Source organism: Vigna radiata, chromosome 7 (assembly GCF_000741045.1).
Source record: "Vigna radiata var. radiata cultivar VC1973A chromosome 7, Vradiata_ver6, whole genome shotgun sequence".
Classification (NCBI taxonomy): domain Eukaryota; kingdom Viridiplantae; phylum Streptophyta; class Magnoliopsida; order Fabales; family Fabaceae; genus Vigna; species Vigna radiata.
The window spans coordinates 1,706,966-1,734,199 of NC_028357.1; the positions used below are offsets into that span (position 1 = coordinate 1,706,966).

The 27,234-nt window shown below is 31.1% G+C and overlaps 2 protein-coding genes, 1 long non-coding RNA gene and 1 other non-coding gene across 4 annotated transcripts; all 4 read left to right on the top strand.

Moving 5' to 3' along the window:
- Positions 1 to 6,110: 6,110 nt before the first annotated feature.
- TRNAH-GUG lies at positions 6,111 to 6,182 on the top strand. The gene has a single exon. It is a non-coding gene; the product is annotated as a tRNA-His (tRNA).
- An 84-nt stretch (positions 6,183 to 6,266) lies between these two features.
- LOC106768390 lies at positions 6,267 to 10,522 on the top strand. The gene is made up of 5 exons (XM_014653533.2): positions 6,267 to 6,679; positions 6,797 to 6,878; positions 7,879 to 8,733; positions 9,596 to 9,853; positions 10,201 to 10,522. The coding sequence occupies exons 1-5, from the start codon at positions 6,319 to 6,321 to the stop codon at positions 10,358 to 10,360; spliced, it is 1,716 nt and encodes a 571-aa protein (XP_014509019.1). The 5' UTR covers positions 6,267 to 6,318; the 3' UTR covers positions 10,361 to 10,522.
- A 1,095-nt stretch (positions 10,523 to 11,617) lies between these two features.
- Positions 11,618 to 13,993, top strand: LOC111241947. The gene is made up of 3 exons (XR_002668377.1): positions 11,618 to 11,825; positions 11,973 to 12,045; positions 13,809 to 13,993. It is a non-coding gene; the product is annotated as an uncharacterized LOC111241947 (long non-coding RNA).
- A 1,312-nt stretch (positions 13,994 to 15,305) lies between these two features.
- Positions 15,306 to 26,396, top strand: LOC106768391. The gene is made up of 17 exons (XM_014653534.2): positions 15,306 to 15,784; positions 15,863 to 15,954; positions 16,098 to 16,136; positions 16,238 to 16,294; positions 18,133 to 18,207; positions 18,808 to 18,873; positions 20,268 to 20,310; positions 20,638 to 20,683; positions 21,896 to 21,989; positions 23,541 to 23,593; positions 23,723 to 23,807; positions 23,904 to 24,006; positions 24,086 to 24,178; positions 24,633 to 24,699; positions 24,893 to 24,959; positions 25,078 to 25,131; positions 26,070 to 26,396. The coding sequence occupies exons 1-17, from the start codon at positions 15,748 to 15,750 to the stop codon at positions 26,205 to 26,207; spliced, it is 1,209 nt and encodes a 402-aa protein (XP_014509020.1). The 5' UTR covers positions 15,306 to 15,747; the 3' UTR covers positions 26,208 to 26,396.
- The last annotated feature ends 838 nt before the right edge of the window (positions 26,397 to 27,234 follow it).

Sequence of the window (27,234 nt, forward strand, 5' to 3'; positions counted from 1 at the left end):
GATTTGACGTTAAATTAGACAAAATATTTATAAAAATATCATTACACATTTTTTTAACGTCAAATTTTACTACTTATAATATGTGTTTTAAATATAAAATCACCTGCCAATTTGTCCTTCCAAAATTCAATCAATTCACCATCACCAACTCTTATCTAAGTGATTCCCCCACCAACTCTATTGACTTCTCAATCCACGTCTCCTAAATGTCAAACATTTTTTCTTCTTTTCTATTAATATTGTTTGTGACCTCCTAATTATATACTTTCTAAAATAAAGTATAACATTTTAATTACTTATTAAACATATTTCAGTTTCATTTTCATATATCAATATTTTACAAAAGTTTTAACCATACTTATACATCAGTGTTTGTTTACTTGCATATATAGTTATAAACATATTTTTCTAGCACTACAACTTTATTTCATATTTTCAGAGGTAGACTACTCTAACGGTATAGTGTATATTGAGTTCGTATATGTGGAAGTAACGAGAATAAGGCTCGTTAGAGATATTATGGTCGAATAATTAGAAAGTGTGAGGAGTGTTGATTGTCCATTAAAAATCATGGTATTGTTTAGATTATTCACATTCCATTACATATCCAAAATGTAATTCGTATTAATGTAGAAAATTATCTTATATGTGAGGAACAACTATCCACATGTAGTAATATACATTTATAAATTGTTGTGAAGGCAAGTATAAGTCTTTAATCAGGATAAGTGAGACTTTCTCATTTAAATTCCCTTGGAAAAACATGAAGTTAGAGATTAATTTAAACTTGAGTAGACCTATTCTTAAAGTTAGTCTTACCTTATTTATAATTTACATATAATTAATATTCATGATTTATTTATTGAATTAATATATATATATATATATATAGAGAGAGAGAGAGAGAGAATCTACCTGTGTTACATAATATTTTTTATTTTATATGCATATATACATATACATATGGGTTAAATATGTTTTTAGTCCCTATACTTTGGGGCGATTTTTGTTTTAGTCCCTCTTTCAAATTAAGGTACAATTTAGTTCTTCAACTTTAGAAAACTCTGGTTTTAGTCCTTTTTACCAAATTTTTTTAACTTTATTTGTTGTTTCAAACACGTTTCTCAATTAACATTGAAGCAAAAATGTGTCAAACAGTGTAAACAATCCAAATGCTATAATGAAACGTGCTTGAAACAGCAAATAAAGTTAAAAAAATTTGATAAAAAGGACTAAAACCAGAGCTTTCTAAAGTTGGAGGACTAAATTGTACCTTAGTTTGAAAGAGGGACTAAAACCAAAATCATCCCAAAATATAGGGACTAAAAGCATATTTAACCCTATACATATTAATTTATAGATCAATTATATATAGAGAGATGTATTTTTTTTTAATTTAAAGTTTTAAGTTTTGTATTTATTGAATATTATTTAAGAAGAATATATAATAATTTAATAAAATAAGATTAGGGACACTTTACATACACATAATAAAATATCATGCAATAAACAAGTAATATGATATAAAAAATGGTAAATATTTCTTCCTGAATATTTACAAAGTGGAACTTTCTTTCTCTTCCGCGCGCTGTTACTTTTGTGTGTTTGAAGGATGTGAGTTTATGCTTCATTGTTTCTCCCTCTCGATTGAGCTTTTGATTTGACATCAAATTATATTCATTATTGGTTTAATTCATTTGATTCGTAACAGATAATCGTATTTGATCAAATAATCGTATTTGATCAAATAAGAAGAAACTTGACGTTGAATTAGATTAATAGATAATGTTGGATAAATAAAATTTAACAAAATTAATTATTATGATCAGGTTTGGATGATAGGTTATACTTTATGATATTTGACATAATTCAAATTTATATTTTAAGTCTTTCAATTAGTTCCTTCTACAAATTATATTAATTAACATTACAACATCGTGTTGAATTAAAAATATAATTTTTTTCTCTAATTTTATTCTAACAAAATATCTATAAAGTGAGATAATAGTAAAATATAATGATGAGTTTGTGCAAAAAGAATTTTTCATTGTGAAGTCATATTAAGAACCTGCATTCAGTCTTTATGCCTAATTTTTCTTAAAGCAGAGAATTAGTGTACTAAAAAAAATCATATATCTATAATAGTAAAGAATAATCATGAGTTTGTGTAAATAAGAATTTTGTATCATTAATATATTTATTTAGTCGAACTCATATTTGACTACCGGTTTGACATAATTATCAGTTTAGTTTAAGTTATTTTGATTTTTTATTTAAAAATAATTTATTTTGATTTTAAGTTTAAGTTGACTTTATTGACAATCAATTTGGACTTATCCATCTTGATTATTTTTTTGAGCATGCTCGTATCAAATTTTATCTTAAGTTGGTTCATCTCGATCTTCGTATTAGACTCACTCGTCTCAACTTCCATTCAGGGTTGATTTATTGTCTTGACCTTCGTTTTTGGTTGACTAATCTTAATCTTCACCTTAGACTAATTAGTTTCAACCTTTGTCTTGAGGTAGTTAATTTTAATTTTTGGCCCGAATCAACTTATCTTTACTTTTATATAGGCTTAGCACAAGTAAAACTTTGATCTGAATCAACTCGATTCAACATTTGATTTAGCTTATTTAACTAAAACTTCAATATGAGCAAACTCTAAGTTCATTTTAGTCCTTATCCTAATCCACTTTAAAACTAGTCCATAAATCATTGATCAAATTAACACATTTACTAATATTTAATACTTAATTACCACTAGGATAAAAAAAAAACATGCGATGTATCCTCTTAGAGCTTTAAACCTTCTCCCTCACCAATTCTTTTAGCACTTGCTTGTGTTCCTTATATACCATCCTATATTATATATTCGTGTTTTTTCTCTAGCTTAGTCTAGCCTTGGATTAACAGTCTTGCATATTACAAAAAAAGTATCACCTGTATATTTTTTCCTTTCAATCCTCTCCCTCTGTATTTTTCTTTTCCTTCTATAATCCTTCTTTTTTCTTAATAGTATATTGTATATACATTTCTAACTTACTATACATATATACTGCATTTTTTATTTGTTTTATTTTTAGCTTTTGTTTCATTTTGTATTATTAGTAATGAATTGGATTTATGAATGAATACTTTAATTTCATATATTTTAGTTCATTATTTTGGTCATGACTTATTTTATAAATATCATTTTCTACGTATTCTAGTTGCATTGAATTCTACACTTTCATAACTTCAAAATCAATATAGTTGGATTTGGATTTCTATATTATTATTTACAATTTTTAGAAATTTAGGCATATTTGCTATAAATGAATCTTGCTCGTTTTGCACATTTTTAATTGGGTTTCTAAACCTAATTAAGCTCATTAATTTTTAGAATTTGTAACATTAATATTCATATTTAAAGCCTAGTTTAAGAGCTTATCAACACACAAAAATTAATTTCACAATGTTTAGAATTTTAGTTTTTCTCATTTTTCTCTCTATTTTTGTTTTTGATATTGAATATGGGAGACTAAACACCTCATATTAAGATATTCAATACATATATCAAACAATATGAATTGAATTTTACATTAATTGTTCTTTGATTTGAGTTGTTCTTCTATTTCCTGGTTTCAGTTTTGTTCTTTATGATAACAATTTTGCATTTTTGAAACTAAAATTCGAATAAGGAATTGATTGAATCTTACAATTTGATAATTGAATATGAATTGAATTATATTAAAATTTAGTTTGTATAAATCGGTTTAGTCAATTTATTGAATTGGTTAATTATTTAACATAAACCTAATATTTAAAAACTATGATTTTCATATTATTTGGTTTTTTAATCTATGACTTTGTATTTTGACTTTGCTATATACCTTTATTATTCAATTTACATTTTTGTATTTTTAAATCCTTAAACTTCCAATTTTAACTTACATATATATATATATATATATATATATATATATATATATATATATATATATATATATATATATATAATTCAATTTACATTTTTGCTATATAATTTTCCTGTTTTGTAGTGTCCTTGGTCATTTTGTGATGATTATTTTTGATCGCCAAGCTTATTAACAGCACAATACTAGATGAGTGACAAATTTGCAACCAACACTACACTATAACATTAATTATAAAGTACTGTGCCAATTACAACAGCAGTAAGGTAATGCAGTCACACCCATTTCAAACAAAAAGTATATATACTCTTAAAATAATAATATCTTAATTAAATTTATTTTTATTTTTTAATTTAAAATTTCAATTCACATTATTATATCATTTAATTAGGTTGTAGAATGTGAAAGTATTAAGGTAGTTGCAATGATTATATACTCATAGCGAACATGATAATGAAGAAGGAGAGATGCAATATCCATAAAATTTGATCTGAGATGTGTTAGTGTGCAAGTACAGTACTTCAGTATTCATCACCTTTAAGCTATTATTTTTCTCTCTCGTGCTAAGTTGTGATAAAGAAGGTTATTCTCACTGGCCTGAAATTCAAAACAGTAGTTGGGAAAAGGCTGTTATATTCCCTTTTTACAGTCACATTCTATGTATTTGCACCAAAGTATACAGAATATTAAGATAAGACAAAAAATGTGGGTGATGGATTGAATAAAAATTTGAATAATTTGATATAGTGCTGATATTAAATTTAATTTTTTATTTCCACAGCAGTATGGAGAAAAGGTAGGTATTTATGTATGTTATAGATTTAAAAAAGAAAGAGGTGAGGGGTAGGTTTAAAATAACATTTTGTATAGAGTATATAGATTCCATAGAATAATGCAACATTATTATTATTAGGTATATTTTAACTGTAGAACCCTAATCTCTGTCTATGTCTCTTCATTTGTCGGCATCAAATGCAAATTCACGCTGGAATGGATGCTTCATACACTCATAGGATCAAATGCAACTATTTAAACAAAATTGTTGAAAGTCTCACATCGACTAGAGATAAGGTCAATTTATAATATATAAGTGGTATATAGACTTTAACTTACAAACTGATTTTGTAGGATTGAGTTAGGTCTAAAAATTCACTTTTAACAAAAATTTCTACCAGAATTAAATAAATAAGAGATTTACGTACCCGTGAACCAAACCAAGTCTAAGTAGAGAAAAAAAGGTTTTGTGGTTCACATTGCAAGAATGTGAATGATGCATATAACTTATGATTACCTACTGTCTATTAATATATAATATTAGTTCCACTAATCTGTGGAGGTAGTTAATTCCCTTTCCATGTTTTATTCTTCTTTTGTTTCTTATACTTTCTTCGCTAAAATACGCATGCACATATATTAAATATATGTTACAAAGAATCATAGTATATTTTAAAACAATGGTTAATTTATAAACCATAATGTTAACTGTTGTATTTTTTTTTCTTAAATTATATAATTAAATATATTTATATTTACAGGAAGAAATTTAAGCTTATGCAATTTGTTGTCAAGTTTCATCACCTTCAGTCATGGAGCTAACAATATATCTGAAGAGTGGAAGAGTGTAAGCTTTGATTCTTTATAATCTTATAAGTAATTTCATAATTTGAGATATTTAAATATATTAAATTAAAAATATTAAATTAGATTGATTAATTTTTAATATTTTTATTTCATATAAGTTTATTATTTTTAAATTTTTTATTTGAATAAAATATTTTAATCACTGAAATATGTAAAAAATTATTTAAATATATCATAATTATTATTAATAATAAATATCTATACGAATGAAAGTTTTTTTTATTGAATTTGCTTGATATTATTTTTAATACTTAATTAAATCACTTTTAATTAACACTCTTGATGAATAAGTTAATACTATTGAACAAAAAGTTAATTTTCAAAAGAAACTCATATTGTTTTTTTATATTGAAATTTATTTATGTTAAAAGATTTTAAGTCTATAAACATGTTTGTTTCCACATGTACACGAGGAAGGAAGAGCGGATTTTCTTTCTGTTTGTTTGGAGCGATTATAAATGATTTGAAAGTGCATATTTAAGAGAGAAAGAGGGGATGAAGCATCTTTTATCAAATGATGATATTAGCCTAAAAAGACAAAACTTGACAAAAGTGGCTGTAGTTTAGTGGTAAGAATTCCACGTTGTGGCCGTGGAGACCTGGGCTCGAATCCCAGCAGCCACAGACACTGTCTTAATTTTTTTTTTTTTTTAATTTTAAATTTTATTCTTTTTAACTATCGCTTTTATTCAATTCTGACTCGTAATGTGGTGTATTTGAATATCTGACTGGAGGAGCACAGAGCAAGGAAGGTAGTAGAATGAGCGGCGGGAAGGGCGAACAAGGATGGCGGTACACATGGGAAGCACAGTCCCATATCCCAACGATACGTTTAATGCTCTTCCCCAACGACAAAACCCTAAACCCCTCTCTCCAATGCCACGACCTTTCCATCAACCTTCACTCCTCACACTCTTTCCTCACTCTCACAGCTTCCTCCCTCTCCCTTAGGGTTCCGCTTCCAGCCGTCATGCTCGATGCCGACTCTCCAGTAACATTCCGCTCACTTTCCGACCACATCGAGGTGAAGCTCCTCCTCCTCCTCCCCGTCGACCATCCCATCCTTTCCTCCCTTCACCCTTCACCAACTCCGCTGCCGGACCCTCTCATACCAGAATCTGGTAATCTCTAAATGTCGTTGTGGATTATTCATTTATGTCTTTTAAAATTATGTTTAACTTTTTTTTAGTGTTTGTTCAATAACTTGTGTTTATTTCCCCGTTTTTGTTTTGTTGCAGATGTGAAAAAATTATCTTCTGCTGGAGAAGTTGACTTTTACTGCAGAACTTGCACCTTCAAGTTGACCAAAATTCCTCTCAGGTAGCATGTCAGCATTTGATTCTGCTTTTTCTCAGAAATACATAAACTTAACCTTGAACACTCGTAGAGGAAGAAACTAGATAGAAGCAAAATACTTACCTGTACATAAACTAAATCTAATTAGCTTGTTAGAGGTTTTTCTTTGTTTTTTCATTTTCTCATATTTTCTTCTGATATATGCACACACAAACAGAATGTATCTAAATATAGCTATAATTTTGTTCTTTTTGAAAACGTGAAACTATTTATGAATTACAGGTACTTCAATTTGCTTCGCGTGTTTGCCGATACCCATACTCTAAGTTACTTTATCTATAGATGAAGTATCCAAACCTACGAAGCACCGATACTTTTATTTGTTTTATGTATACGATGATATGATGCTGCTGCTTTTTAATACTTCACCCATACATGTTGGTGAAGTATCACGTTTTTAAGGCATTTATATCCGATATTACAGTAAACATATAAGTATGCGTAATATATAAATATAGACATTGTTTCTTCATAGATCAAGGAGGGAATATGTACTCTTTATATACTATTTTAAAGAAGTAATTTAATTGATAGTGTTATTCATATATGTAAGTAGTAAACATAATTTATGATGACAGTGATTTATAATTTTTTATTTCGGCAATGTCTAACAAATATTATTATAATTTGGATTTGTACCATTTCAGTTATATATTTGTTGTCTTTTGATGGATTTTTATACACTTCTAAATATGTATTTTGCAGTATCATATCATCTTAGTTTCTGAACTACTCTATCGCCTTAACTGATATGCCTTGCATGTGATATGCGTGTCTGTGCATTATACCTCCAAACAATGGGTAGTATCATTGAGAGTTCACTACTTATGTCACACATGGTTGATTGGTATATGAGGTTGAATGTTTTTTGAGGAAAGTTAATGTGCTGGTAGTGATAGGGTCATGGGTTAATGGTTTAGTTAATTTTTTTGTTCCTGAGGTTCGGTTTGATATAATTGTTTAGGAATTTTGTTGAAATGCCATCAGTGAATTGGAGAGAAGTGGCTGACAACTGGTTTGGGGCTTGTTGTTGCTCTTTCGGAGGAATAAGTGAGAAGATGGTGATGAGGTATGTCCGTTCATATACATGCATGCCGGGAGTCTGTCTATTAACTTCTGCTTCTATCACTATTTGCAAGGATGATCTTGTGGAATATAATTTTCCAGAAGGGTGTGGAAAGCAAGAGTGTACTTCTGTAGCAGAAAACTCCAGAGATGATGGTATTGCCAAACTCTTAAGGGGCTGTGAATTGAATGATGAAAGGACTTCAACTTGTAGTGATGATGAGAGAACTTCAACTTGCAGTGATGATGGAGGAGTGACCCTTGCTTTTGACAGAAATTATAGGTTTGAACACTCTGAGGATGAGAAGCTTTCTATGAATTTGAGAAGTGAAGTTGCAAAGAGTAAACCTGATTCTGGTCATTTCTCTGATTTGCATCCAGATTCAAATGCCACCAAAGATGTCATGGAATTTCCGAGTTGTTGTGCTCATATGACAAACAATCTTGGGGATGAAGACAGTGAGCATCATTCATGTGGAACTGCTGGAAGGGAAGGGATGGCAACAGAGACCCCGGAAATTCTGGGAAATCAAAAGACTTTACTCAACGGTTTTCTTGAAGATATTTTCATGGCTAGATTATCCAATCTCACAAAGGATATTGATTGGCGTGAATTTATGTGCCCTCAATGTGCGTCTCTCATTGGAGCCTACCCATGTTCTGAGGGGCATACACCTGTAGATGGAGGAGTACGGCTATTCAAATGTTATATTTCAACCTGTTTGCCAGTTGGAGGATCTGAGGACATGTTCAGGTTAGCATAGAATGAATAAATTCACTGTGTCTTAATTCCTTCTATATCAGAAAGAAAAAGGTGCCATGTTTTGTGTCATTATAACTCTGTTACAGTTGACTACGAGGAAATAGCTCTGCTGAAACATGTATGCTTCTAGGATTTGTTTTAGTGAAACTAATGTCTCGATGGATAATTTGATTTGACCAGTCAACTAATTTGGGGAATGCTAACAGAATTAATGAAATTGATTGACATTAATTGGTTAGTAGAAATTTATATTGAGGAAAAAAGATATTGAGTCTTTCTTTCATACATGCCTGGGTGGGAAAGACGTGGCAGTGACTGACTGCAAATTGTCAGCAATTTTATGTTCGTGCACTATATGAATATTTTCAGGGAAGTAAAATAACTATGGCTCATAATAAGACAGATTTATCTATATTCCTTGGAAGTTGGAACAATATTATAGTACTTCCATAACAGTGTGTGCGTAGACTTTACCAACGAATACCATGCATTTATACGCGACACTGTTAATAGTGAACATGGTTTTGATATTCTTGAAAATAAAAGGTTGTAATAAATTTATTATAGGCCAAAGGCAAAATGAAAGCTGTCTTCCTTGCCGGTTCTTCTTGATCCTGTGAACGAGCATGACTGTACGCATGCTGTGTATTCCAGACCATAGCCATTCTATTACATTTTATTTGCAAGGCCTCTCGGGTTTTTTTTTTTTAATATGTAATTTAAGCCAGAGAAGGGTGATATTGTTTTTGTTGCAAAGGAGGCCTTGAAAGCTCAGAAGGATTATATTTTGATGTCTGTTTGTTAAATACGGATATACCCTGAAAAAATTGTAACGCATTATATTTGTCGACAGAAAATATACAATGGGCAAAATGTTTGCAAATCGGTTGATGGAGTGTGCAAATGACGAATCATTATTTCGGTTTGTGATTAGAGATCTAACAACCAAATCCCCCGTTCTACAAATCATTCTTTTAAATCCAGATACTTGGTCTTGTTCTGGTAATTGTTCTGATACAGAAGACAAAGACCCAGTTGATAAACTGAAGTTACAGCCCATCATCAAAGTGCTTTATTCTGACTTCCATAACGCAACAGAATCTCAATCAAGGTCAGTTATGAAATTGTATATTTTATCATGATAATCCATTAACTTGAAAAATATATGTAAAGAGTTTTCTTCAATTTTTCTTTTTTGGTTTGAACTTTAGAATTAGGTTTGCCTTTGTTTTTCTTGATATTGTCCATGTTTGATTACGAGATGCTTTGACTCGTTGCTGCCCCTTATTTTGAAATAAGCTAAAATAAGGAGACAATTATTAAAAAAAATAAATTGTTTTGATTAGAAACAGGTTGGAATAATGATTTATTTTCCCATTAACTTTGAATAATCTATCGGTTCATCCACAATATATCTATCGATGAATTGCTTCCTGAAAATTTGAACAATTCATGCAGGCTTATAGAGGAATGGGCAACAAAGAATTCGGCTGAAAGCATTTTCATGTCGACTCGTCAGACACAAGAATTGGTGGGATTGTTCATCTCAGCAAAAGATTTATATCCACCTTCATGTACTTCCTTCCAAGGTTTAATTTTGTCGTCTTTGCAATGGTAGTAATATATTCATTACCTAATTTGGCAACCAAAGTTAAATAGGGCTGAGCCCTTGAATGCATACTTAAAGTTTTATTTTGTATGAAGGAAAACTCCATTTTATAGCTAGAATTTACTTGACAGAATATGATCCACAATGATATTGATCTTGACTTTTTGGTTAGATAAATGGCTTCAATGAAAATTTTTCTTATCCATAAGTTGTTGTACGTTAAATTCTGTTAAAACTATTTTGGCTGCGTATAACGATATTACTAGTATTGATGCGCCCGAACCAGTTTTAGACAGCATTGGAGCTGTTAAACAACTCACACAAATGAAGCCAAGAGACTTCTGTATTATTGTAGTCTTCATAATTTGTATTAAATTATTTTGAAGCCTAATTAACGCATCTCTGTCAATAATTCTAATAATGACCAATTTTAAAAATATTTAAGTGTATGGACTATTTTCATATTTATAACTGGTATGGATACGGATTGAGTAACAACTTATCCCTCCTGTTGTATTTCTTAAGATAAAAAGTACTGAAAACTGATTTCACATTTTTTTTCATTTAGTCTTTATTAACAATAAAATTATCTTTTTAATATTTCCGAAATGATCGAAAATTTGATTTTAATAAATCTAAAATCGGCCTAAAACTGATTGTAGGGTAATGAGGTTTTAATAATAAGTTTTTCTTCAAGACGCTTAAGTAAGGCTTAAGTAAGGCTTAAAACTGTACTTCGCAAACTTTGACAAAAAGGTTTTAATTGTTGTTCCTAAAGCCCCCAGTTCAGTGTGTAGGCGTTTTTCTAAATTATACTGGCACACTGTTTCCAAACCTTGAGCAGATTAAGGCGTGAAGGCTTAGGACCATGTACACATCGTGACGGTAAGCAACTCTTCAACCTTTACTTTAGCTAAAATTTAGGCGTAAAAGCTTAGGAACTCGATCACATCGTCACAAGATAAGAAGTATAATAAAAATGAAATACAAAAACCCTTTTTTTTATATATAATTTACTTATATTCCTACATGCATAACAAAGCTGGAACGGTTTTAATCAGTTTGTTGTCCATCAACAGCAAATGATAGCAAATTGCAATACATTTTCAAAACTTATATTAAATCACGTTATCAAAATCACAATTTACAATTGTTGTGTCATTGATTGAAGTCTATGCCAATAAGAAGTGTCAACACCCAAAAATGACATGTGGAAAAGAAGGACAAATGTCTCACTTAAAAGGATTGAACACTTTATAAAAATTTCCAAAACGCAGCTATCCCTTTATTTCTCAAAAATCTGCATATCTCTAAAACACAAGCTTCTCTTTTTTTTCTCCATCTTTATACGATTCTCTTCCTTCTCTCTTTACAAATTTTCATTTCTTCATCTAAACAATAATCAGGTCGTGCTTGAGGTCTCCTAGTGACAAAAGTTTCTCTTTTCATTGATCAAGTTACTATTTTGGAAGTGGTAAGTTAAATTCCTTCATCCTTTGAAGTTTCTGCATTTTCTGTTACATGCAAGCACTGTTCAGCTTGCACGTGTTCATCAACTACCTTTATGAGCCTAATTCTTAGTTCTGGGTCGAATGGATGGTGTTTTCTCAACCATTCAAAGATTTGTTGGCAGTGATTATGCGTGGGGGTAGCCAAATTCGGTAAGAGGTCTTCGTTTGATTTCGGCCTAAGAGGTAAGAGAAACTAGCTAATTTAATTACTTGATTGTTGATGTATGAAAATATTGGTTGATATGCATGTATATAAAATTGAATGATTGGTGATTCGGTACCGCTAGTGTACGATATTGACATTGTGTTTATGTTATTGTGTTCTGCATGATTTTGATGATTGTGGTTTTGTAGTGGGGATATGATTAAGTTGTGTAGAAGTAGAGTCTTTGAGTCACTCAAAATTGTACCAAAGTTAGGAAATTTGATTCCCAGTCATTGAGTTCATGATTTTGCAGAATTGTATCCCAAATATGAGATGAAACTCTTAAATTAATAAAAGGAATATTAGAGGATCTTAGGAAAGCATATAAGATTAAATAAAATAATTTTGGAGGATTAGAAGTTGAGTGAATGAGTGTTGATCATAATTATGCAGTCATTCTGCAAATTATGTAGTTTCGTTGTGGGTCTCTTAATGATCGATCGGTCCTGTGCTACTATTCAATTCAATATAGTGTTCGGTCTGTTATAGGTCTTATCTGTTTATGATTGCTCGGTCATGGACTAGCACTCAGTCTTAGAAGTGCTCGGTCATGGACTAACACTCGATCTCAGAAGTGCTCGGTCTTGCATTAGCACTCGCTCTCTTCCTATTACTTAGTCTTGTACTTGTATTGGACCTAAGGGTGTTCGGCCTAAGATAATAATGTTCGGTATGGTCTACTAGTGGTCAACATTAACCAATAAGTGTTCGACCTAACTTAATAACATTCAGATCAAGTCAATAGTGTTCAGTCTTAGTCAATAGTGCTCGGCCTAAGCCAATAGTGTTCGGCCTAAGCCTTAAAGTGTTCGGCCTAAGCTTTAAGAGTTCGGCCTAAACCTTAAGTGTTCAGCCTAAGTTAATGGTGTTAAGCTCAATCCAATAGCATTCAGTCTAAGATTCAAATATTCAGTTTAACTTTAATATTCGGGTGTTTTAATGTTTAACCCAAAATAATGTTCGGCTCATGTTTGAACCTTGTTCTTTAAATGACCGTTCAGTCATGTTCACAAATAGGGAGCGTTCTCCTGTTCGGTCTGGTTCATAAGTCGTGTCCAAGGGTGAAATTCGTTTTAGTGTTTTGTGTGATTTATATTTAAAGATGTTATGGATGTGAAAGTATGATGGTATCAAAAATGATATGATAATTCTAAATGTAATGAGAAAGTATGTGATGGTAATTGTAATAAGGATGTGAAAGAGAATTTCAAGGAAGAATGTCTCGGTGAATGGTTATGGAAGTTGTAAAAGTATGAAAATGGGGAATTTAGTATGTCGTTCATCCTGATATTCTAATGGTCACCTAGTATCAAGTAGAGAATGATGATTGTATGTGGTGAGAATAGTAGGAGGCCTAGTCGCGTAATAGCTTGGGTTTCCAGCTAAAGGATTAAACTCATGTGATAGCTTGGGGTTCCAGCTACAATAAGGGATGAAGGGCTAACCTCGTGTGGCAGCTTGGGCTTCCAGCTACGTTAATCGTGAGGTTTCCAGATTACCACCCACGAGTGCACGAATGACAATAAGTTACATGTCCATAGTTGTCCGGATAGTCAAAGTAAAGTGGTTGGTCATAACATGTTTATGCGATAATTGTATGTGTATGAAATATTATATGTTTGTCTAAATTGCATGTTAACATAGTTAATTAAATTACACTAGCTTACCCTTATTTCCGTCTTGTCATGTTGTTCGTCCGATATTCTTCTTTGCAATGATTATCCTATGGATGTGAGCAAAGGGAGGAGATGCTTTTGTGGAGCAAACATTGGAAGGAGAAGACCTATTCGTTTATGTTAAGAGTAAGACCGTTTGACCTTGTACGTTTTTAGGTAACCGCTTAGGACCGTTTAGTTTATACGTTTATCATATTACCGCTCGGTTTGTTCTTTCAGTTTGTATCAGCGTAAATTTTTCTGTAAAGTTTTAAATTTTATGGTTATTTTAGGATAATTGTAAATTAATTTTATTCTCTTGTAATTGTTCTATTGTGTTATAAATATAAAGACTCTTAAATATAGTTTATACCTATATTTTTGGGATGTGGGAGCACTTTAGTTTATGGAGGATATGGTTGGATTCATTTGTCGAGTAGTATGCAATTTCAAAGTTATTAGAAAATTGATTGCAATTGGTTTCTTTACATTTAATTCAATTTCATAAAACAAAATTTCTAAAATGAAGTTACGTAGTATTATATTATATTATATCATATTATATTATATTAATTTAATCATATGTGATAATAAAATTTGTGTAATTTTCAATATATTTCTTTATGTCAAGATATTGAGTATGAGAAAAATGAAGGATCCCATAATAAGTAGTACCAGAAATTTAACAAACATAAAAAAAAGTTAACTTAATTTTGTAAGGTTAAATCTCATTTAAATTTTACTTAGATGTCATCAAAGTCATTAGAACACATCTTAATTAAATTTGTTATATATATTGTATCACATGCTCTTATATTCCTTTTTAAGCTTAGAGTTAAGAGATAGGTAGAATAAAAATATAATCTATATAAGAGATAGGCATAATCAAATTATAATATATACATAAATACAATTCTTATTATACAAATTAATTTTGCGATATTAATTTGGACTTAAAATTTATTTTATAATAAGACATTGAAAGTTATTTAACAAGGGATTTGTGTCACTTGTTATCATTATCATGTTTATCTCTGTCTCTTAGACATTTAGTATAAAAAAATGTGTTGAAAAGTCTACATTGACTATAATATATAAATGTGTGTAAAATTAATTTTACAAATTAATTTTATAATATTAAATTATGGTTAAAGTCTATTCTTCAAAAAAATTTAATTATCAAAATTTATGTTTTATGTTAATTATTAAAATTTCGAAAATAATAATGTTTTCTTCGTCATGCATGACTTTATTAATATTGTACATTTAAAATGAAGAAAAAGAAAAAGAGAGGTAGTGGAAGTACCAAAGTATATATATATATATATATATATATATATATATATATATATATATATATATAGAAAGAATACATTTTATCATATGAGAGAAATAATAAGAATAATAATAATTATAAAATATGAAATGAAAAAAAAGGTATAAATCAAAATAACCATCTCATCCATATATAATTATAAATAATAAAATTCTTGAGTACTTCAATTTTTTAGTATTCAGCAAATATCTAAGAACCAAAAACACATTGTACATAGCATTTTCTTTACGATAGAACCTTTATTTTTTAAATAGAAAAAAATATCGCAATCAATCCCAACACATTTGCAATGAATGGAATGTTTGAAGGGCTACAATGGCATCTTTTACGCATAACAAGATTATTGTTATCAAATCAGTACGAATGAAACTAAAAATTTCAAACCACTCTCTACGGGCATCTTACACGGTCCAACAGGTCGAATGATTTGAATAGAAGCGAATCCAGGTGGATTTGCGATCGTGTCCAGAACGGAACCTTCGCCAAGGCATCTAAGGTGTTTGCATCAAGGTCACTGAGAAAAATTCTCTGAAACGACGAAAATAAAATATCGAGTTGCCTCAAAAACACTCTGAATGCCGTTTTCTCCGTCGCTACTCATGTCTCAGGCTCGTCTCTTAGATGCAGATTTTCACTGACACCACCTCGCATCACCTTCCCCAAAATCCCAATCAACAATCACTCCAAAAATGCGTTGCTCGATGGCGTTCGCCGTTTTATGCCTAGGTGTGTCTGTCGTTTACGTCTCGCCATTATCTCTATGTCGTTAAAACCAATGCCGTTTTTTACTTCGGTTTATTTCAGGCGTGCTTTTGCAGATACCATCCATGGCTTCAGTTTCGATGCCGACTTCCAACTGCTACGCTTTCGACAATTCAAGTCGCTTAGTTGATTTCGTATCCTTCATTTCTAAACGCTCTACGTGTTGTGCATTTTTATATTCATAATCGTAATTGTGTAGTTGATTCGTTGATTTAGGTTTTAGTATAGTGATGGCTCGGTTAGTTATGCTTTTGTTTTTGCTTAACTGGTTAATTAGAGTGGCTGGAGTGGTTATCTTTTCGAGTATGATCAACAGGTAATGCTCTGACTGTTATTTTTTCCTATATGAATGATCTTGTTCATGTGTTCAATTTTAGACCTAGACATGCTGCTCAGTTTTTCACTGTGTTGATGCAGCAAGGCCCTGACCTGAGCGTACGATTCTGCAAAGATGTGGAGAGTAGATCACAAACGGTAGTGCATGCCACCATGTTTTCATTATCATTCATCTAATTCTTCTCCTTTCCCTCTTCTGTGTAGAGAGTATTGTGTTATCTGAGGAAGAACTTGCTTGTTCTCTTGCATCTTATAATCCTCTCGGTATAATTCGCCTCGAGCACTTAAGGCACCATGTCTGAAGAATGTAAAGCATATTTAACTTGGTCTGGATTATTACTATGAATCTTAAAAAGATAGCGATAAAATCATTGTTTGATTCATTCATATCGTACACAGTTAACTCACAAGTTGCTTATATGTTCTACTGATAGGTGTCTGAGTTCCGCCTATTTATCTTTCCTTTTCTTGACAAGCTGGGGATTGAATAGACTAATTTTAGTGGCTACTTGTTTGGGTTTCTGGTCATGTTTAATTTTTTGGCGTGAGGTTTTAACATGTTACATAGGGATAAGGACACTTTTCTGCTGATGTATTTTTTGTTTCTATTTCTTTCTCTTCCATCCCCTATTTTTAGAAAATGGTCGAAGGATGACCATGGGATCTTTATTCGCGTCTTTCATTTTTTATTATTATTGTTATAATTGTGGAAATAAAGAGTTAATCTTGTATAATCAGGAATATTAGAATAAGGAACTGATCCTATATAATAAAAAATATATAAATTGTGTATGTATTATTGAGAACATTTTTATTTATTCTCGTATCATATCTCTTTTTTATTAGAGGATATCAAATTTCTTCTATTTATTACAATGACTTTTTTTCCTCATATAGATGAAGTACCCTTGCTGTTTTATTTTAGGTCAATATTTTCTCTCTTCCTTATACTTTAACACAGTATCTAGAACATTTTTCAAAACCGAATTGGCCTAGTAGAGAGCCATGGTGCCGAGAGGATTTTTCTTTTGTGAACCTTATTTCCAGGTTCTTTGTCACTGATCTAACATATTCTCCTAAAGTTTTTTTTTTTATATTTATTTATTTTCTTCAAAATTTTTTGAAAAATAAAATGTCTTCCAACACCACATCAACCTCCAAAATAGATTCACCCATCTCTTCTAACCTTATTGTGATTACTAAGAAGATTGATGAGTCTAATTATTCCACTTCCACTTGTTCCTACATGCTCGATTGATCCATCTTCAACAACATTTGAAGATTTTATCAAAACTGAGACACAACAAACCACTAGTAACACTGCTTGAGTGGCACATACAAGTTGTTTTTAGTAGAATATTAAGTGTACTACAAGAAGTTGTTAGAAGATTTTAGAGATCTCTGTGTAATTATTACTATAGGGTTAGAGGTCTCTATATATAGAGGTTGTTGTATTGTTTCACATTAATCAATTGAATAAGAATGTTCTATCTTTCATATTAATCCTTTCAAGTTGGTATCAGAGCTCTCAAATCATGGGAGCCCTGCTTCCTCATTTCTTCTTTACTATGTTGTTTTTTACGGTTGCTTGAAGTGCACCCATTTCTGTCATTACTGCCCCAACCTTTATCAAATCTCCCGTATTTATTGTCTTGATTCCTTTTTCTCAATATACATGTTTTTAGCTCTCTGTTTCTCTTCTCCCTATAACAATTATCGAAAGGTTGATGTGCAAATTATTCGTTTGAGTTCTTTTACAACTATCTAAATGTATAATTGACTTCCAAACACTTAAATTCGGTTAAGTTGCATGATTTTTGGATCTTATATCTGACCAATATTGACATAAAATTTCAATTGGGTCACATATGTCATGTATGTGGTGAACAGTTATCTCTGGGACCTTGGTTTTCTTGTTTCTTATCTTTGGTGTATTATATATTTTAACTTCATTAGCTGATGCCTAAAACTATCAGGGATATGTTGGTTTTGGCCGATTTGATAAATTCAACTACTTTGTTGCTGGTTCTGGCCAACATGACTTTATGCAAGTAAGATCTTGCTGCCTATTCTATATTTTTTGATTTTGAGGTGAACAAAATAAAAACCATGAGTGAGGTTACCCTAATTACTACAAATACAAGATATGTAGAGCTAAGGTTACCCCTATTTACATTCTTTCCAACATTAGGGAATTGTTATAATTTATATATTATTCTTCCAATGCTTTCGATTTGAACTCTTTTCTTAGTGAGAATATTTTGCACTGTCATACATATTGCAAAATGTTAAATGTGTTCACATAATAATGAAAGATTGAAAGCAAAAATTCCCCTAGGAGCATGCTGATATTTTTAGTCACAAGCAGTTTTTTAAATCCATGAAAGACAAACAATTTCATGTTGCAAATATGATTAATATTCAAAGGATTTAATTTCAAAATTGTTGCAATCTTCTTTACGTTCAATGTGAGACTACATGGGTCTCATGTAGAGATTAGCAGTAGTAATGTAAGTGCATAGGTAGAGTTTCATGACATATACACAAAAACATATATTATTTCAAACTTGATATTTTACATATTGGTCTCAGAACACATCCTTTTTTTATACTGTCTCCCCTGCTTTCTAAGCCATTTTCTCTATGTGTAGGAGTTTTATAATGGTGATCTTATGGGTTGTGAACAAAGTTATGACAAAATGGGACGAACAGCCCAGGTTGGTGCAATCCTGAAATTTCCATTTTTGATCATTGATTTTTAAATAAAGTAATCAACTAGCATGCGACTTTTGAACATGAATAGATCTCATGAATAAAGGGTGTATGCCAAAATTTGCTGATAAGCTAGTTTAAAACCTATAGGCTGACTTAAATTTTATAAGCTAGAATAAATTTGGAAATTAGCATATTGAATTAAACATGTTTGAGAAAAGTTGTTGTTGAAGTAGCTTATATAATGTCAAAATGAAGTAAAGAACATATTTATATAACCTTTTATTTGGATTATATCATTTGTTTTGTAGGAAAAAATATGTTTAGTTTAGTTTCCGATTTTCTGCCAATTTACTTTTCTTATTAGTTTTTTAATGGTTCAATACTTTGTTAAAAATTAAACCAAATACTGCAATAGTTATAGTGAATAGTATTGTGTTACAAAATCTGGGGGAGTTAGAAACATTGGAGAAATTTCCGTTAATGGGCTACAAGCGAATTACACAAGTGAATTTAACAACACATTCAACTCAAAAATCTTAAGACATTAGGCATATGGCTCCTTTGCACCTAGTTTTGGTCAACTTGTCTATTTTTACCCAAAATCGAGCTTTTTTGCTCAATGACTTGCTACTCCAACAATCATCCTCTCAAGAGTAAGTCTCTTTCATATGGTATGCTTGTCCTCAAGTACAAGTTGTATTTGTTTCATCTAGAAGTTTTAAAAAGGGTGACACAACTTGTACAGTTGTACTGATACTGTCGCTATCTACTATTAATGGGACACGCTATCTGACTTTAACATTCTGAGGATGCTTTTGAAGTTTTGATACAAGGACTCGAACATGGTGGACTCACTACTTTCTTGTACTTCAGTACTTGTATGAATTGGTCACTTGATTGCTTCCAAGGTTTCGATACCACATCTTATGAAATACATAGTGGGATATAACATTGTGGAAACCTTCATCAACAAGCTAGGAGAGAATTACACAAGTAAACTTAGCACTGCATTCAACTTAAAACTTAGGCTTTAAGTTTGTGTCCTTTTTTGTTATATGTTACTCAATTTGTTTACTTTTACCCAATGTAAAGCTAGTTTATTAAATAGTAGCTATGCAAATTTTTAATAAATAGAGAGGGTAAAAAAGGAACTGCATTACAACAATAAGAATAAAAATGGAAGAAGAAAATTACAATCATATAAGATGTCTGCTAGTGAGATAAGTTTGCTTGGTAAACAGAGTTTATAATTTAGTCCAATAAATTAGAAGCTAGCTCATTGACGTGCTAAACACTTCACGTTTTTAGTCTATTATCGTAAGTATGTAATTCGTTAGCATAATGGTTTCATTATGTGGTGTGTTAGTCTTTCACAATTTACATTTGTGTCTTTCAGGTTAATATGGTATGTGGGCATTGTTTGAATGGACTATGTAAAGGTATGAACATATTTTGTGATATTTGTTAGTACTAGCAATGATCCAACTCTGATTCCTTTCCACTCAGTATTTTTTTTGGTGAGCTACATTTATGGCCGTTTAGAAGCAAAACTAATTGAAATGTACAGGATAAACAAAATTCTGAAAAATAGAGGAAAAAATCTAGGGAGATAATAACAAATCGTTCAGAGATCTGTGTAAAGCAGAATTTCTCCATGATGTTGGTCATAAACTGTCTTGGTGCCATGTTGAAAAGACTTCTTCTACTTTAAGTCCCGTTTCAAGTAGCACTCATATGTTTTTTTTTTTTTTTTTTTTCTATTGCAGGTCGTCCTGGATGCATATGTAATGTCACATATGAATCAAACTGCAGGTCTTTGATACTTTACATGTTCTGGATTCTCACTTTTCATTGTAAAATTCAGATTTCAAAAACTTCCATTTGTTTGTTATCAATTAAGCATTTCACTTATGTTAATTTTTGAGTCACATTAAAGAATGTTCTTTTCTTTAAGTTGGTGCTTTAAAGGCAATAGCACTATGTTTGAAAACTTCTCCTTTTGCTCCCTGCCATTTAAATGTATATTTTAGGTTTAAGTGGGAAATTAACCCAATTGTGTTTGTGTTGTGTTTTTACCTTTGGATACTGATCCCTATTTTTTCCCGTATTTAGATATTGATCCTTCGCATATAAGGTATCTGTTTTTTTTTTTTCTTTATATGCTTTAGTCCTCCTACAATTACAACTCATTTAAGTAATGCCCTTTATTTCCATGAAGGATTTCATGCTTTCTATGGTTTTCACCTATTAAGGTATTGATCCTTATGAGACTAAAACCGACATGAATGGGAAATACCGGAGTCAATATGCAAATAAAAGGACCAACACTGAAATATAAAAATCAATGGAGAAACTTGAAAACTTAAAAAATTTGACGGTGGCTGATGTTTTTTCTTCATTAGATGATTACAGCTTGTATAGACTAGATTATGTTTGATTAAGAAATTTCAAGAGGCTAAAAACTGTACAGCTCTAAAGAGATCAAGAATCTGTATTGGTTATTATTGATAAATAGACTATTATTTACAAGAATTATTCTCCACAATCGGAGGTATGTTAAGATGTTTTACATGGTTAGGAATATGTCCATTGTCCTCCTTGTCCGAGTAAGTCTTGGTGCAATCCTCTTCTTTCAGCTAACTTTTAGAGTTGAGTTAGACCCACTGCATGGTTGTTAATTGCCTCATAGAGCTGGTGTTTAGGAATTATTGTCTATAATTATGCTGATTTGTAATGATAATATATATAATATTATTAATACCAGATTATTTGTGTGCAATCAATGCAGTTTCCTTCTGTTCTTGAATGTGAAAAGGGAGAAAAATTGTGAATAGAAATATTTTTACTAAACTAATTACTATAGAACTGTTATTAGTCCATATCATGATGATTTTCTTGTTTGTTAATGTACTTCTTTTGATCTTACTATTTTCAGAAATAATGTATGCATTTTTTACTGTTCTTGATTTCCTATATTAGTTGTTTTGGATGTATATAAATCACGTCATCCTTGATGTCTTTCAGAGTTTTAGTGGATCTGGCAATACCATGTGATAAACCAGGCCCTCGCGTATTTCAAGGCTTCACTGTTGGTTTTCATCCAAGATCATGGGAACTTGTGAGCAGTTTCTACCACTTACACTATGCTTGCTTGAAGAAAATATGCATAATACACGGAATTAAGTTAGAGGGAACTCTCATTTCAGTCCTCACTAGAATATTGGAACATCAATTTACTCCTAAAAGAAATTGACATCAAAGTGGTCTTATATGATAAATTATGGTCATTGAGGTAGCGTGACCGTGATAGAACTGATTCCAATTAGAGAGACAAAATTTAATATTTTGCAAGAACTTTATTCGTTCTGATCTGTCTCAATGTGGAACCAGGTCTAAAGAACGTACAGTATGATACAAGAATGCGAGTAATTTGAGAGTCTCCTAATAGGAGTTCTATTCCTATCATAGTGTTTTGTTGACAAGTTGGAATAGAAACAGAACATATCATTTCTTAACGCAAAAAGGCATGCAAAAGCATCACAACAGAGACAGTCATCCCAGCATGCCTGGCATCTCTGCTACTACCAATCATTTGTAGGAGACCAAACAAGTTTTAGAAAGGGAAAATGAGAGAACAGAAATACATTGGGAGAACAAAACATAGCATATACTTATTATATTTAGAAAATAGAACAGGACAGAACATAGAAATTAAATAGTGTGATAATTTGGTCCCATTAAAAAGGGTAACTAAGAAAAAAACAAACTCAATCTGTTCACTTTTTTAATTATCAAGTGTGATGTATCTCTCTTTCTGGTCACTCGCTGATTCCCCTTTATCACATTCTGGCATGCCACCCATCTTTTATCATCACGTTCTCCTGTCTGAGGTGCATCTGTTTCCAGTTACTTTTTCTGATATTTCACTTTATGTCTGCACTCAATAACTCATTTCCTAAATATTTTCTTCTGAATTTTGTTTCTCGTTCTCATTATCTTCTATTTGTTGTCATCTCCATTTTCTAGTATAGTCTACAGATTTGTTTTCATGTTTCACATTTACATATGTATTGCTTCAAATATTATTTTAATAACCAACAGCATTTTGAGATAGTTTGAATTTTTCATAATGTTAATAATTTTTGTATGAAGTAGAAAATATTAATAAATTTTAAAATTGTAGTATAATAATTATCACTGAATGATATATTAAAAAAGTGCCATTTTCATTTTCTTAATACTAAACCAAAGGACTGGTATATATGTAATTGAAGTTGATATTCAATTTTTAACAAGAGTCCAATGCATAATTCAACAGGGTGATCTTGTTCAATTCCGAAGATTCCTAACACAGTATGCGGTGCATTATGGTCTTTTGTTCTATCCTGTTATATTCTATGCTGTTTGCCGGTTAAATGCAACTTGAATAATTTCAATTTGGTCCCCATTTGGACAGAAGCTTTTAGACATTATTTTTTATAAAAACTTGTAGAGACTGTTTTGATGCTAAAAGCCATTCGAAGGGCCAAGCCAATTAATGTAATACCCGGATGAAGTGTAGATTTATAAGACTGAATTTAGTATTATAAATCTGCATGCAGTTTTATGATACTACATTATCTATTAAATTAAATTATTAATACTAAATTTTCCTTTTATGAAATTGTAGGTTTATAATGGCTTGACCCAAATTGGTTTTGAGAAACCCCACCATGATTTTAGGTCAGGATTGTTGCTGCTATCACTTTTTGTAGTTAATCATTGACATCTTATTCTTTTGTTATCACTGCTATTGTTTCACTTACCCAAGCTTTCCTTCTATTATTACAAATATATGTTTTCTTTTTACAGCTTTCATACAGGGCAAACTCAGGTAGTCCTGTTTATGACTGCGGTTGCCTCACTTTCTTCCCTGGTTCAAAAGCCTAGTTTAAAGGTACATTTTTTTTATTGAATTAGAGTCTCCCGGGTACTGTTTTCGGATTTCATCAAGGCACTGAGGACGTGACTATTGTTGACTGCTGCTTATTAGGTACATCCAGATAATGGCCTGGAAGTTAGATTGTCTGGATCTGCTGACAAAGGGAAGCCTCCTACAACCTTGTCACCCTCAATGTTGATTGTTGATTGGAGATGTATGGCCCTACTTATTTTAGGAACATCAGTTTCCTGATGAGTTACATTCGTTAAACTTAATGTTTCCACTCTTTCCAGGTGAGGTGGCCCGTGATACCCCATATGAAGTTAATATCACAATCCCTGTTGAGGGTTATGAGCCAATTCAGTTTGTGCTTACAAAACAATGTGGTGAGTGATAGTAAAGCTAGAAAATTTAAATTCTTCTGTTATTCCTCTTGTTCTTTATATGCATTTAATGAATATGAATACTGAACGAGTGTGGCCATTATGCCCATGGTATTTAAATTTTATGGTTTAGTTAGTAATTTAGTCCTTGAGTTGTATGAACTTTAATTTTGGTCCTTATACTTAAAACTTATTCATTTTAATCCTTTCAGATAATATTTTAATCTATTTTCATCCCTAAGCATATTATTTTTTAATGTATATAGTCCTTACACTCTAAAATGCTTAAGGACTAAAAGAGACTTAGGATAGTATGTATAAGGACGAAAAATGATGATTTTTAGGTGATAGGGACTAAAAGGTCATGTTGAATGATGGTTCAATTTTACCTAATTTTCCTTTTTCTTTCAACTACCGTTTCTGTTGAATGAACGACCAGTCCTGTTGATTGTTGCAGATTATACGCAGGATCCTGGGGGAGGTCGAACAAGAGGATGGGCAATATTTGGAGTGCTGTCCTGCATGTATAGAAACTCTCTTATATTTAATCTGTAGTCGATTATGCAAAATGAAAGAATTAAACCAAGAATTAGGGGATAATATTGTAGTAGTCAATAAATGATTTAAAAAGATTTCTTGTAGTCATCAAATACACATCGCAATGTTTTATTATTCTTTTTTATTCATCTTCAATTTATGTAATATTTTATTGGGCAGATTTTTTGTCTTTTCAACACTCTTTTGTTGTGGAGGGTTCATTTACAAGACGAAAGTGGAACGGCAGGTCAGTATTTTTCTTTCACTTGCAAGTTCCCAGTATAAGGTCCAATGTCTCTGTTCTTCAGTGTTCTGCGACTTCTTCATAGCTTATCTTGAATATCTAATATGTTAACCTTTTGCAGCGTGGAATTGATGCTTTGCCTGGCATGACTATCCTTTCTGCGTGCCTAGAGACAGTGAGTTCTGAGCTACTTGTTAATTTTTATTGGAACTGTTGACTAATAGTTGTTTAACTCTGAACTTGATAATATATTGGGTCTTTGTTAAGAGTCAGCAAATTACTCTTATCAGGTTGAGCTTAACTAAACTAAATATTAGACATCACTCCACTAAAGTGCTATACCATGAGTTTAAGGAATTTTAAGCATATGGTGAACATCACAATTTCTTTTTATATAATTTATATATCTAAAAAAAGAACATATGCAGAGAAATTAGAATATATAGTGAATATTGATTTAGATAGGTAACTTTAATTTTTATATTTATATTTATTGGTCTAATTGAGAAGGCTTGTCAATATAATAAGAACTTTTATTCAGCTTTATGGAAAAGAAAAATAAGAGCAAAGAGAATGTTAATAAGTATTCTTAGCACGCTGGTTAAGCAATTGAAAGTTAGAAGTTTAAAAACTTCGTATTATTTGTAGTGCCCATGAGGTGGTTGTTAGCAAAACCTAAGAATGATACTCCCCTGTTCTCTTCATTAATGGCAAGCTACGTTTAAGCTTCACTTAAAAAGTGAGATTTTTATTTCGAAAACATTTAAATATGCAGAAATGCGGTATTGCGCATACATCACCAATGGCGTTAAATATTAAATACAGTAGTAACTGAAAAAACGCAAGCTTCAGACACATTTTATCAGAGGGTATCTGTTTTTTCGTGTGACCCACATAAAATTTACCAAATAATAGAGAATGTGCAAGCTTTTGTTGCCAGCATTGCTTTTGATATTGTTCCCGAATTTTGTACTTTCCTACCTTGATTCAAACTAAAAAGAATGAAATGTCATCATATGCACAGCAAACTCAAGATTGCAGTTTGCAAGTTTGTTTAGCAGGTTGGCCTACTTCATTTGCATATCTAACATTTGTCGAGTGTCATGACAATAGGTTAGTGGAGTTGGGCATGGCTACTCACGCCCAGAAGAAGTCAATAGTGCCTTTGGCAGTGAAGCCTCCTGGGAACGTCCTCCTGGTCCCTCACAAGGTACATGGAAACCATCAGAAAGAAAATACGGTGCCATTTGAAAGTCTACCGTCATTCATTTTGTTTTGTTTACTCACAATCTGCCATCATGTTATCTACTTTTTGGGAATTTCTTCTTCCAAATATGTTGTTTGTATCAACTCATTACGAGGGCTTCGAAGGCCCTCTGATATTTTTTCTTGTAAACATAATCACAGATAGAAGAAAAGAAAGGGTAGTTATAGTATCAACCTCGTTGCCGAATTCCATTTAATGAATTTTATAGAAATTTTGATAGGGTTCTATTGTTTTTATTTGATTCCATATTTTAAAAGACTTAAATGTGTTTTTGGTTTACTTTATTTTAAAGAAATAATTATAATATTCATCAGCCTGAAAGATTTGATATGATCTATTATTTCTGAGAAGATAATTTAAGCTAAGCATATATATGTCCAGTAAATTTTGTAAATATTGAATAAATTGAACAATAATTGTGAGAGTACAAAATTGTGGTCATCAAAAGAAATAGGAGTTTTTCAAATTATATGAAATTAAGTAGAAAAAAAAATAATGAATATAAGTTTGTTTAAGTTACTTAATGTTTTAGAGATTTAAATTGAAGATTGGTATCGAAACATGGATGAAATGAATATATTTATACTCATCTCTATTTTCCTACCTAATTTAAAAATTTAGAAATTATTCATATATATATATATATATATATATATATATATATATATAACTGATACTTGGTTAATGTAGTGTTTCTTTTATCAACATCAGAACCAATTCAGACATGTGCATAAATGAGTTTATTTTTCATTTCAGTTGATTTCCCTAGTATTTCTTACGATCTCAGTTTATTTCCCAAATATGCCTTACTGATGGTGATGTGTGTTTTTGTGGTGGGTATGCTTCCTTCAATGAATTACTAATATTATAGTCAATCAATTAATTTTATACTTTGAGTTATAACTTAGTCCTGTATTTTATATATTTTTTCAAAGTGTAGTTTTTTAAATAATTATTATTAATAAATCTTTTTTATTTAAAAATATTTTATATAATGTGATATTATATATA